This window comes from Pipistrellus kuhlii, unplaced genomic scaffold (genome assembly GCF_014108245.1).
Source record: "Pipistrellus kuhlii isolate mPipKuh1 unplaced genomic scaffold, mPipKuh1.p scaffold_m20_p_1, whole genome shotgun sequence".
Classification (NCBI taxonomy): Eukaryota; Metazoa; Chordata; class Mammalia; order Chiroptera; family Vespertilionidae; genus Pipistrellus; species Pipistrellus kuhlii.
This window is the reverse complement of record NW_023425404.1, coordinates 90021452-90035896: the sequence shown is the minus strand read 5'-3', so window position 1 is coordinate 90035896 and position 14445 is coordinate 90021452. Positions and strand designations below refer to the sequence as shown.

The window sequence follows — 14445 nt, the reverse complement described above, 5'->3', positions numbered from 1 at the left end:
CAAAGAGGTGCGTGTGTTGCCAAAACTGGTTTGGCTCAGTGGGTAGAGCATCGGCCTGCGGACTGTAAGGTCCTAGGTTTGATTCTGGTCAAGGGCATGTACCTTGGTTGCGAGCACCTCCCCAGTGGGGGGTGTGCAAGAGGCAGCTGATCGATGATTATCTCTCATCGATGTTTCTAACTCTCTATCCCTCTCTCTTTCTGTAAAAAAATCAATAAAATATTTTTTTTTTTAAAAGAGGTGCCTGTGCCTGCAACCAATCTTGCGTGACTCATCAAGCTTGTCTGTGCCTATACCAAAGAGGTGCGTGTGCCTGCAACCAATCTTGCAGGATTCACAAAAGCTTGTCTGTACCACCCCGAGACTCCACCCCATTCAAGTGGAATACAGAAACCCTCCTAGCTAAGACATTTCTGATGCTCATAGCCAATTGGCTTGGAGATCAGCGCTTCCCAGTGATACCAACAACAAGCAAGGCTTAACAACAGGATTGCACACACAGTCCACAAAGGGCTACACCAAGACTGTTCACCTCAGGTAACTGGGAGGCTGACCCACTGAACCATATAGGACACCTTAGCACACAAAGCCACCCTACCAACTCAGGGAAGCTGTGAAAATGCCGAGACAAGGAAACAGATCACAAACAAAAGAAATGGAGAACAAGAAGTGACTGGATATAGAGTTCAAAACCACGCTTATAAGGTTTTTCAAAATTTCCTAAAAAAGGCCAATAAAATAAACGAGACCTATGAGGAGATAAAAAGAGATCAACTAGAAATAAAGAATACATTGTCTGAAATAAAAAAAATATTATACAGAGTCCTAAAAACAGAATGGAAGATTGCAAGAATCAAGTCAAAGATTTGGAATACAAAGAGCCAGAGGACACTCCTCCACAAAAGCAAGAAGATAACTTAGGAATAAAATTAACCAAGGAGGCAAAAGCCCTGTACTCGGAAAAGTACAGTATGTTGAAAAAAGAGAAAGAACAATATATAAACAAGTAGAAGAACAAAGCATAATTATGAATTGGTAAACAGGCCCATAGATTCAGACAATGAGGCATTGAAAGACTGAGGCTTGGGGCAGATTTGGGGTGTTAGGGGTCAATGGGGGGTGAAATGGAACATATGTAATATTTTTAACAATAAAGAGTTATTTTTTAAAAAACAATAAAAACAAAATAAAATTTTATTTAGTTGAAATTTTGATTTAAAAATGGAAGCAGTGTAAAATATTATATATTTCCATTAAACTCAATGTTATTGTTTTTTATGACACATTTCAATTTAACCATGGAAAATACAGATTGAGATATGGTTTGAGTTTAAAATGCACATCAGGGGAGAATCCAAGATGGCTGCACAGGTAAACACCTAGCCGCAGCTGCACACAACAATTTCAATAAAATACAACTAAAATATAAAATGGGCATTACCCAGAACTACAGGAAAGTTGACTGACTGGAAATTCTACAAGGAAAAGCAAGGAGAAAACCAGAAGGAAGCGTGGAGGGCTGTAAAAGCCTAAGGTATGGAGACATGCAGGACGTGTGTGGAAAGGACGGAGCCGGAGAGAAGGGGCGGCTGATTGCCTGGCTGGCGTTCCCTAGCGGGAAGGAGATAAAAGTTCTGACTGCTCTGAACCCCAGTTCTAGGCCAGACCCCAGGGATCCAGGCTCATCCAGAGGGAGCTCGGCTGTAAGGCAGAACCCCAGGGGAGTGGCGAAAGGAGGTCCTGGAGGCGCGCACATTGCGTGCAGAGAAGGGACGGTTGGCTGTGCCGGGGGATTCCCTGGTGGGAAAGAGACTGGGGCTCTAGACTGCTCTGAACGCCACCTCCAATCCCACTTCCAACTGAACTGAACCCCAGTTCCGGGCTCATTGGGGGAGAGCCTAGACCACATGTGTCAAACACAAGGCCCGCGGGCCAAATCCGTCCCGCCAGGCCTTGCAATGTGGCCCGCACCGCGCTGTCATCACTGCACTCCGCTGCATTTCCATCACAATGACAGTTTATGACTGTTCAGTAAACCATTCGGCCCGCGATTTAGGCTGGATTTTAGATTTTGGCCCCTTCTCTGATTGAGTTCGACACCCCTAGCCTAGACTGTTTGGTAGCAGGCGAAAATCGAGGGCACCTTTCTCTCAGAGACGCTTGCAACGAGTACTGAAGGACCCTGGGGATTACTGAGACTCAGGAGCCGCATAGGCCAAGGCTGTAGGCTCCACCCTGAAACTCTGCCCCATTAGGGAAGCTGTGAAAATGTGACAACGAAATAGATCACAAACAAAAGAAATGGAGGACAAAAAGTGACTGGATATAGAGTTCAAATATACGCTTATAACGTTTTTCAAGAATTTCCTAGAAAAGGTCGATAAGACCTATGAGGATATGAAAAGGGAACAACTAGAATAAATAAGGAATCAACGAGAAATGATAAGGGATCAACAAGAAATAAAGAATACATTGTCTGAAATAAAAAATATTATACAGAGTCCTAAAAACAGAATGGAAGATCACAAGAATCAAGTCAAAGATTTGGAACATAAAGAGCCAGAAGACACTCCTCCGAAGAAGCAAGAAGACAAGAGAATCCAGAAAATTGAAGATAATGTAAGAAACCTCTGGGACAACTTTAAGCGAACCAACATCAGAATTATGGGGGTCCCAGAAGATGAGAGAGAGCAAGATACTGAAAACATACTGAAAGAAATAGTGACAGAAAACTTCCCTCACCTGGTGAAAGAATTAGACTTACAAGTTCAGGAAGCACACAGAACTCCAAACAAAAGGAATCCAAAGAGTTCCACACCAAGACAAATCATAATTAAAATTCCAAGAGCAAAAGACAAAGAGAGAATATTAAATGCAGCCAGAGCAAAGCAGGTAGTTACCTATAAAGGAGCACCTATATGATTGTCAGCTGATTTCTCAACAGAAACCATGCAGGCCAGACGGGAATGGCAAGAAATATTCAAGGTGATGAATAGTAAGAACCTACAGCCAAAGATAATCTACCCAGCAAAGCTATCACTCAGAATCGAAGACCAGATAAAGAGCTTCACTAATAAAAAAAAAAAAAAAAGCTAAAGGAGTTCATCACTGCCAAACCAGAATTATATGAATTGCTGAAGGGGGTTCTTTCAGAAGAGAAAGTAAAGATAAAAATTATGAACAACAAATATGTAACTATCAACAAGTGAATCTAAAAACCAAGGAAATTAAAAAAAAAATCTGATGAACAATATTAACTGTTGAATATAATAGAATCAGAGGTATGGAAGGGGAGTGAACTGACGATTCTTGGGGAAAAGGGGAGAGGGGAATGTGGGAAGAGACTGAACATAAACTGTGCACCTATGGATGAGGACAATGGGGAGTGGGGAAACGGCAGAGGGTGGGATGGGAACCTGGTGGAGGAGAGCAATGGAGCGGGGGGGGGGGGGGGGGGGGAGGAACATTTGTAATAATATGAACAATAAAAATTTATTTTTAAAAATGCACATCATATTTCATAGACTTAGTTTACATTAAATATTTTAATAATAATATTTTACATTGTTTACATGTTGAAATAATGTTTGATCCATTAAGTTAAATAAAATATTAAAATTTTATCAGTTTCTTTTTGTTTTAATATGTGTCTACTAGAAAATTTAAAATTACATATGTGACTCAAATTTTTACTGGGTAGTGCTGATAAACTGTTTTATACTTCAATAGTATACCACTCTATAGAGTACCATACTTTATTTAACCAGCCCACTATTGATACATACTTGTTTTCAGTTTTTTACCATAAAAAATGCAGAATACTTAACCTAACCCATGCATCATTTCATACATGTATACGTTGATCTGTGAAATGAATTCCCAGTATTGGGGCTGCTGCACTAAAGAATAAATGCATTTGTACATTTGATATTGCCAAATTGCCCTCCATAAGAGCTGTACCATTTCCACTGCCCTAGCAAGGTGTCTGAATGCCAGTTCCCCATGTACTGCCGTTTTGAACTAGATCTATAGTTTCTTTATATAATAACTAGAGACCCGGTGCACGAATTTGTGTATTAGTGGGGTCCCTTGGCCTGGCCTACAGGATTGGTCTGAAACTGGCTTTCTGACATCCCCCAAGGAGTCCTGGATTGTAAGAGGGTGCAGGCCAGGCTGACATACCCCATTGGTGCATGTTCAGGGCCAGAGAGTGATGTGGGAGGTTGGCCAGCTGAGGAGGGACCACAGGAGTGCTCCAGGTCATGTCCAGCTCATCTCACTCAATCCCAATCGGCCAGACCCTAACAGCAAGTTAACCTACCAGTTGGAGCATCTGCCCCTTGGTGGTCAGTGCATGTCATAGCAACTGGACAACCAGTCGACTGTTTGCCCCCTGGTGATCAGTGCACATCATAGCGAGTGGTTGAATGACCTTAGCATATCATTAGCATGTTACGCTTTGATTGGTTGAACAGGTGACTGGACACTTAGCATATTAGGCTTTTATTAAATAGGATGACCAAATCTCTCTGCTAATTCCAAGAGAGTTTTAAGAAGAAATCACAAATAGTTTGCCCAATTTCATTTTGTATTAAAAAGAAGCATTCACTCTAGCTGATTTGGCTCAGTGGATAGAGCATCAGTCTGTAGACTGAAGAATCCCAGGTTCGATTCTGGTCAAGGGCACATGCCCGGGTTGTGGGCTTGATCCCCAATAGGGGGCATGCAGGAGGCAGCCAATCAATGATTCTTTCTCATCATTGACGTTTCTCTCTTTTGTTCTCCCTTCCTCTCTGAAATCAATAAAAATATATTTTATAAAATTATTTTTTAAAAAGAAGAGAGCCAGCTATTGATGAAACTCTTAGAGTCAACACTTTACAATTGACTCTTCTTTCTAATGGAAATGTCAAGGAATTAACCCTACACTGTTCACCTGGTCTATAAATTTCTATGAAATTTTTATCCTACTCAGATTTAGGAATGGAGATTTTGTCAGGGTTCCAATGGATAAAGGACAACATTTTCTTTTGTTTTCCAAGACTAAGAGATTTCTTGAGATCTACAGTGGCCATCCCTGGGTTGGGTAGTCTGACATTGCCTGGTAGAAAGGCAATGTAGGTTTTACATACTGTCAGTATATCAGTTTTCTGTCAGTATATTCGTTTTACTAAATGTTAACCATATTCAAACTTAACAGCCTAATTAACTGAGGAAATCTGCTGACAACATAATTGGAGTTCAAGAGCTGCCATAATCATTAGAGTCAACTTTATTTACTTTATTAATAAGCTACAGAAAAAGTTCATCTTCCTGTTTGGATCTAACTGTTTTTTCAGCTTTCAAGACTTGTGTGCCCTCTCCTGCCCTTTGCCTTTTTTGTTTGTTTTTCTCAGATTGAACTAGACACTCAGCATCTAAAACAAATTGCTTCAACTTTCTGTTTATAGGAATCTATACTAATAAAAGGGTAAAATTAGACTGGACATCTTCTGAATATTCTTCCAGACAAAGCCACGATGGCAGGGACTGAGGCAGAGGTAGTTAGGGGCCATCAGGCTGGCAGGGGAGAGCAGTTAGGGGTGACCAGGCTGTCAGGGGAAAGCAGTTAGGAGAATCAGGCCAACAGGGGAACAGTTAGGGGCAATTGGGTAGGCAGGCATAGAGGTTAGGGTTGACCAGGCTAGCAGGCAAAGGTGGTTAGGGGTGATGAGGCTGGCAGGCAGGTGAGTGGTTAGGAGCCAGTAGTCTTGGATTGTGAGAGGGATGTTCAACTGCCAGTTTGAGATCAGGCCTAAACTGGCAGTAGGACATCCCTGAAGGGGTTCTGGATTGGAGAGGGTGCAGGCTGGGCTGAGGGCCTCTAGTCTGACAATAAGATTCTTATGAAGATAAATCTCACTGTGTAGTTAGGGTGTGTCAGATAAGTCAATAAATTAGCATAATGGAAATCCTTGGCTTTTAGGAATGTAAACTCATCTTTTGGCAAATCCTAGAGGAACAGAAGAGTATTTATAGCTAGTCTGATGACAAACATTTACTGTCTTTAAAAGTTTGTTTTTCAATATGAAAAGGTTAAGAAAAGAAATAAAAGGTACCGAGACCAGTTTGGCTCAATGGATAGAGCGTCGGCTTGGGGACTGAAGGGACCCGGGTTCGATTCCGGTCAAGGGCATGTGCCTTGGTTGCGGGCATATCCCCAGTAGGGGGTGTGCAAGAGGCAGCTGATCGATGACTCTCTCTCATAGATGTTTCTGGCTTTCTATCTCTCTCCCTTCCTCTCTGTACAAAATCAATAAAATATATTTAAAAAAAAAAAAAAAAGAAAAGGTGAGACTATTCATGTTGATTGATGTTGATTGTGCAGGAAGAACACTGGGGCACAGGGACATATATATCAGGAGGTCATCCTGGCAGTTGGGATACTAATCCATCTACACATATACACCGAGCGACCAGATTATTATGATCTCTGAATGCATAATAATCTGTCCACTCAGTGTGTGTGTGTGTGTGTGTGTGTGTGTGTGTGTGTGTGTGTGTATATATATATAGATAGATAGATAGATAGATAGATATAGATAGATAGATATATATATAGATATATTTGAGGCCTGGTGCATGAATTCGTGCATGGCCAGGGGGAGAGGACATGGGCGGTTGGCCAGCCTTCCTACTGGTCGAACTCCTGGTTGAGGGGACAATTTGCATATTAGACTTTTATTATATAGGATATACACTGAGTGGCCAGATTATTATGCATTCAGAGATCATAATAATCTGGCCACTCAGTGTATATAAAGAGCCAGGGTCCATTATTTCCAAAACAGCTGAAAGCTCAACTGAACACCAGAAGTCAGTCCTGCAATAACCGGTCATCATGGTGACTATAGAAGGGGCTGCAATCACGCCCGGAGAGAAAAGTAGGATCTGATTGTAGCCCCCATGGCAGCCAGTGCTGGGTCCGCATGATGGAAATCAGTCCTGCAGTCAGTGAACATAGAGTCAATTAATATTAAGTGCACATAGGATCAATTAATATCTCTTTGCGAGTTGACAATATAAAGTACAGTGTAGAGCAATTACTTATATTATTTCACATAAAAATCTTTTCAACAAATATATTTTCCTTTATTTAAAATGTATCTTTATTGTTGAAAATATTACAGATGTCCCTTTGTTTTACTGTTGTTTTTCCCCCATTGATCTTCTCCACCCTGCACCCACCCCTGCCTGGCCTTTGCCAGCCTATTTTCTGTGACCATGGGCTATTCCTATCTAATACATAAAAATGTAGGAAAATTTAGAGACAATAAAATAAAAGATATGTCAGGTAAATATTGAACAGAAGAGCTGAAGTTGCTGCATGAATACTGGATATAGTCTTAAAGCCAAAACACAACTCATGGGATAGAGTTAGTCATTGTAACTAATAAAAGGTTCCTTTCACTAAAGAGATAAGATGGTTCCCAATACTTACACACATAACAGAACAGTGTAGGGGTTCAGAATGAGCCTCACCAGGATGTGTCTCAGTGGTATACAGATTTTTGAGCTAAGGGCAATTTTAGCTTCAGTTCAAGTGAAAATTCTGCCCCTCCCTTTAACTACCTAAAAAAGTTGAATTAGAGGCCTTGCCAATAATAAGACATCCTATATTAGGTCTAGTAATAATTAATGTCGTTTGCTAATACTTTTTTAAATCGAATTTATTTAAACAATACAACAAAATTTAATCAACAATATAGTTGCCATTGTTTTCTACTACTTGTGCCCAACGCTCAGGAAGCATTTTAATCCCTCTGTTGTAAAATTCTTGTGATTTTGATGCAAAAAATTCTGTCAATGCATTTTTGAGGCATTCTTCATTATTAAATTTTTTTCCAAGAAGAAAGTTTTGCAAAGAATGAAACAAATGGTAATTGGAAGGGGCAATATCAGGAGAATATGCAGGTTGAGGGAGAACTTCCCATTCCAACTGGTGCAATTTTTCAGCAGTGATTCTTACAGTATGCGGTTGTGCGTTATCGTGGTGAAGAATTACGCCCTTCCGATTAATCAGTGCGGGTTCTTTTTCTCTTAAAGCTTGGGCTAACCTTTCCAATTGGGCACTATACACTGCACTTGTAATGGTTTGGTTAGATGGTAAAAGTTCATAATGAAGAATTCCTTTAAAATTCCACCAAACACACAACATCACTTTTTTCGCATGCAAGTCAGGTTTCAGCGTGGGCTGCGGAGCCTCATTTTTGTCCAACCATTGAGGCCACCTTTTCAAATTAACATACAGCACCCATTTTTCATCTCCGGTAACAATTTGCTCTAAAAACGGCAAATGGTTTTGACGCGAGAGGAACGAACTGCAAATTGTGACTCTTTGATTACGGTTGTGTCCGTCAACTCATGAGGAACCCATTTTCCAAACCTTTGGACTTTGCCAAGTGCACGCAATTGATTGGAAATTGTTTTTTGTGAACAATTTAAAGTTGTCGCAAGCTCTTGTTGGGTAATTTGAGGATTTTGCACCAAAAGAGCTTGAAGAGCTTCTTGATCAAAATTGGACACACGGCCTCGACCACTCTTGTCATCTAACGAAAAATTTCCCTCGCGAAATTTCTCAAACCAACGCTGGCATTTTCTGGCGCTAACTGCATCTTGACCAAGAGCACTACAGATGTTTTTTGCAGCCTCACTTGCTTTTCTTCCTAAGCATGCAGTGCCGAATATGCTCTTCATCCGCCATCTTCTTAGCCCTAGTTTTGCAACAAAAACCAAACCAAACACAAACTTTTTCAAGCAAAACTTGTTAATTGCACTTCACACGTTCTGTAGATACCACGTGTTTGAAGGTTATGTCAATACAAGTCAACGCCAAGCAAGATTTTAAACGAATGTTTAAAAACGACATTAATTATTACTAGACCCGATATAATAAATTGACTAATATGCAAATTGATCAAACAGCAGACCAACCAGTTGCTATGACACACACTGACCACCAGAGGGCAGATGCTCAATGCAGGAGCTGCCCCCTGGTGGTCAGTGCACTCCCACAGCCAACTTCCCATGGCCAGCCAACATCCCACAACCTTGATTGGTCCTGATTGCCAGCCAGGCCAACGGACCCCCACCTGTGCACAAATTTGTGCAATGGGCCTCTAGTTTTAGATAATTAATCACATAGCTTTCTGTACCACAGCTACTCTTCACATCCCTTTTCCCTTTTATTGCTCATTTTGCTAATTGTTTTGTTTCAGGAAGGGTTTTCACTCATTGGCAGCAAGAACTGGTTGAAGATTGTGAGACGCATGGATTGTCTTCTGTTTGGAACAATGATAAAGGCAAGATGCTGTGTGGCCAACTGTTTTTAAGCAATTGACCACACCCTTCTCATTTTCTATGTGCACATGGGGGGTTTGGGAGTTTCCCTCTGCAGGTGAGATGGTACTGGAATAATACACATGTTTAAGAAAGGTTTGTATCTTGAGCAGAACATGAAACAAGGACTGTAGAAAGGTAGAAGCCAGTTAGTAAGAGGATGTTACTGAAGAGTCAGTGCTCTGACAAATCTGTCTGAGGAAGTCAGGCAGCCTTGCTCCATCACCCAAGCACAAAGTGAAGAGAAGTGGACTGTATCATTTGCCTTACTAGATGTTAAAAAGTTGTGTATTTTTGGCTCAGTGGTTAGAGTGTCAGGCCAGGCAGAGATGGGTTGTAGTTTTGATTCCTGGTGAGGGCACATACTTGGGTTGCAGATTACATCCTGCCCTGGTGGGGGCATGTGCAGGAGGCAACCAATCAATGTGGCTCTTTCACATCCATGTTTCTTTTTCTTTCCCTCCCTTCATCCCTTGCATTCTCTGTAAAAAGTAATGGGAAAATATCTTCAGGTAAGGATTAACAACAACAACAACAACAACAAACGTTGTGTACTTTTTAGTGATTCACTGAGTGTATCTTTTCATTTTTCTCTTTAATATTAAAAATTAAATTCATGCCGAAACCAGTTTGGCTCAATGGATAGAGCGTCGGCTTGGGGACTGAAAGGTCCCGGGTTTGATTCCGGTCAAGGGCATGTACCTTGGTTGTGGACATATCCCCAGTAGGGGGTGTGCAAGAGGCAGCTGATCGATGACTCTCTCTCATTGATGTTTCTAACTCTCTATCCCTCTCTCTTCCTCTCTGTACAAAATCAATAAAATATATTTTTAAATAAATAAATAAATAAATAAATAAAAATTAAATTCGTTTTTTATTTGCTGTCTACCTCTATTAAACATAAAGAATAAGTCTCACCAAATGTGGACTAGTCACCTGGATTGTTTTCTCTCTGAATTAGCTATAAAAAAATCTGTTAACATTCACTGAATAGATAATATTGAAATTTAGGTGAGAGTTCCTAATTTCTAATGTCTCATGAACTGAAAAGTCGGAAGAGGTCTTCAAGAACATTTAATAGAGTCCTAACTGGTTTGGCTCAGTGTATAGAGCCTGCAAACTGAGAGGTCCCAGATTCAATTCCAGTCAAGGGCATGTACAATGGTTGTGGGCACATCCCCAGTAGGGGGTGTGCAGGAGGCAGATGTTTCTCTGTCATTGATGTTTCTAACTCTCTATCTCTCTCCCTTCCTCTCTGTAAAAGATCAGCTATACGTGTATGATTTTTGTCCAGTCTCTTTCCATACCCCCAACTCAGACATCCCTTTTCCTCCTGAGAATTATCAATTTCCTCCCATTTTATGCCCCTAATTCTGTTATATTCACCAGTTTATTCTATTTATTAGATTTTTAAGTCACTTGACTTTTAGGTTCACTTGTTGATATATATGTATTTGTTGTTCACTGTTTTTTCTCTTGCTGCTTTTGATATTCTCTCTTTGTCTTTTGCTCTTGGCATTTTAATTATGATTTGTCTTGGTATGGTCCTCTTTGGATTCCTTTTGTTTGGGGTTCTGTGTACTTCCTGGACTTGTAAGTCTATTTCTTTCACCAGGTGGGGGAAGTTTACTGTCATTATTTCTTCAAATAGGTTTTCAGTGTCTTGCTCTCTCTCTTCTGGCACCCTATAATTCTGATGTTGGTACGCTTGAAGTTGTCCCAGAGGTTTCTTACACTATCTTCAACTTTCTGGATTCTTCTTGCGTTCTTCTAGTCTGCTGTTGGGTCTTTGTATAATATTTTTTATTTCAGTCAGTGTATGTTTAATTTATAGTTGGTCCTTTTTAATATCCTCGAGGGTCTTGTTAAATTTATCAGCCTTTTCTAGGAAATTCTTGAAAAACCTTATAAGCGTGGTTTTGAACTCTATATCCAGTCTTTTGTTCTCCTCCATTTCTTTTGTTTGAGATCTCTTTTCTTTTCTTGGAATTTTCGCTGCTTCCCTGAGTTGGTAGGGTAGCTTTGTGGGACTGATGTCCTATATGAGTCAGCCTCAATGAGTCAGCCTCCCAGTTGCCTGATGTGGACACTCTTGGTACACCCCTTTGTGGACACTGTGTACACCCTTGTTGTAGTTAAGTCTTGATTGTTGTTGGTGTCACTGGGAGGAATTGACCTCCAGGCCAATTGGCTGTGAGGACCCGCTGTGTCTATAATGGAAGAATTGCTGTGCTGGAGACACATTTATGGAGGAGGACTTGTTCCCGTAGGGCTTTGGCGCTCACTGAGTCTGCCTCTTGAATGTGTCCCTTATGAGAATAGTTGAAATCTGGTGTCATCTCACACAGACCACTAGCTACACTAGTTCCTGGATCTCTAATGGGGTGCAGGTCAGCTACTGTCTGAGCCCACCCAACAGGACCTACTGCAAGAACTACAGTTTTCTCCACTTTGCTTGGGATTTGGCAGTTTTGAAGTTGGAGCTGCAGTTATTTTGTTAAGCTGCCACAATACAGGCCATTTATAAGCAAAAGCAGCTGTGTGGAGCCTGGGCGGGTTTGTAGAATGTGCGGGACAGGGCCTTGGGGCGGGGCGGGGTCTCAGGACATCACTAGGCTGGGGCATGCCTAACAGCTATTGCTGCTGTCAGGCTTCTCTGCCTTTCCTTGTTTCTAAGTCCCCGCGCTCCAGCGCAGTAAACAGTGATTGCTATGCGCACCTCTGCAAAAAAGTCACCCTCACTTTCAGACCTGGTGGCCGATAGACCAGCATCTCCCCATAGGCATTTGGGTCCCCCACGTGACCCCAAAAATTGGATTTCAAAGTGATTGGGAGCTTGTTTCCCTTCGGGTTGAAAAAAAGCCGTGCGCCCAGTCACCTGCCACCAGCCCAATTTGCGTGCCTTCATATCTAGGATTTTCAGCTTTTCAGCACTTGTGCTCCTTTCTCTTTCAGCCAGCTTTCCCTTGGTTCTGGGTGATAGACATTTTGTCTTTTAGTTGTAGTTTTGAAATTGTTGTGCCAGGCAGGTAGCATATTAGTTGTTTACCTTTGCCGCCGTCTTGGTTTTTCCCTCTATATGTTTTTTTTAAAAATTACACCATGTCATATGTCTGATACTTGAGTTTTAATTTTTTCCTGATTATATATTACTATTTAAATTTTAATTATCTATAAAGACCAAAATAAAAAAATAGTCATAATTTAACCACTCAAAAACAATAATTATATTAATGACAAAAAAAGCTGGTTATCAGTAGGTTGGGGCAGGATGAATAGGGTAAAGGGGGTCAAATATATATTGACAGGAGATGAGACTCTAGGTGGTGAGCACACAATAGAATATACCAATATATTTTAACAATGTACACATGAAATTTACAGAATGTTATCACTAGCCAATATTATCCAAATAAATTTAATTAAGAAACAATTATATTCACATCTTGAAGCTTTTACTAGGCATATGTATTATATTAACGTTCAGATGCATATGACAGAAAATCCAGATATAATGGCCCCCAAAATTATTATATTACTAAATAAGAAATCCAGAAACAGGCAGTGTTAGCTAGCTTTGGCCCAGCAACTTCACAGTGCCAAGGTCAATATCTTTGCAATTCCATTGGCCTCTCACATTTACAAAATGGTACTACAGCTCTATTTTATTTCCATTCAAGGAAGACCAACTTCATCAGTTCATTTTATAAGGAAAGCATAAACTTTCCTATATAGCTCTATAATTCCCCAACCCCTAGGATATCTCTATTTCTGTCTCATGGACTAAAAAAAAAGTAATGTGGCCATCCCACATGGCAAAATGAGTGTTCGGCTTTTCTAGTCTGAGCTGTGGATTGGCTCATGGCACTGAACAGTATCTGCCATGTAGATACTTACAACTTTGGGATTAGAGCATATAGAGTGCTTTATATCCTGCTTTCTTGTCTTGTAACATTTTTATCAGAAGTATTATGCCAATGGATTGAATTAGAGAACATCATGCTGAGTGAAACAAGCCAGTCAATGAAAGAGAAACACCGCATGACCTCACTTATTTATGGATGGTAAAGAACATTATAAACTGAAGAACCAAAAGATAGATATAGAGACAGTAAAGCAACAAGCAGACTATCAAATTACAGCAAGGAGGTTAGGGAGATCTGGGGGACATAAGAGATAAACCGAAGGACTTATATACATGCATATAAGCACAACCAATGGACACAAAACTCTGGGGAGGAAGGGTATATATGGGAGGGAGGGGGCAATGGTATATGTACAAAGATAATAATTTAATTTAAAAAAAATAAATAAATAACATAAAATAGAAGTATTATGCCAAGTCATTTTTTAGTCTTTGAAAACATGATTCGTCATGGCTATATAGCAATTTTTTGTTTGGAAACACCATGATTCAATTAATGAATTATCAACTTTTCACTGTTACAAACATATTTTGATTGTCCTAAGAATTTATTTACAGTGTTCTTGAAATAGAAGTCTAGAAATTTGAACATTTATTTAGTAAATTTTCTCTTCAGATAGGTTGTCCATTTCTTTTTTTTTTTATTTTTTTTTTTATTTTACTTATTTATTTTTTTTAATATATTTTATTGATTTTTTTTGCCCCCCTCCCTTCCTCCCACACATCCCCTCCCTCCCCAGAGTTTTGTGTCCATTGGTTGTACTTATATGCATGTAGAAAAGTCCTTCGGTTGTCCATTTCTACAGCAGTAGCAATCTATAAGAATTCTCATTTATCCAAATCCTTTCCAATAGAGTGATACAGTTTACATTTAAAAACTTGTTCCCAATTTGATAGGCCAAAATGAGCATATTCCTTTAATTTTCATTTCTTTGGTAACTAATGAGAAGACACTTTTTTTGTGTTTGTTAGCTATCCATATCTCTTCTGTGAATTGTCTATCTACTGCTTTTGCCTAACTTTTATCTTCAGAGTAGATACTATCTGTAGGGAGATTGCATGTTATGGATGTGTATAGATTATATGTTACATAGAAATATATATTTATGTAATTTGTGCAACTAAATAATGTTCTACATAAT

The 14445-nt window shown here is 40.0% G+C and overlaps 1 protein-coding gene across 3 annotated transcripts in view; it reads left to right on the top strand.

Annotated features, from left to right (window-relative positions):
* Nucleotides 1-14445, top strand: part of REC114 (REC114 meiotic recombination protein) — a 97289-nt gene that overhangs the window by 51796 nt on the left and 31048 nt on the right. For 2 of the 3 annotated variants that reach the window (XM_045587122.1, XM_036456487.2), the window contains exon 3: nucleotides 9258-9341. The exons of the other annotated variant lie outside the window; for it this stretch is intronic. In XM_045587122.1, coding sequence (XP_045443078.1) covers nucleotides 9258-9341 — 84 coding nt within the window. The remainder of the gene's footprint in view (nucleotides 1-9257; nucleotides 9342-14445) is intronic. 3 annotated transcript variants of the gene reach the window in all.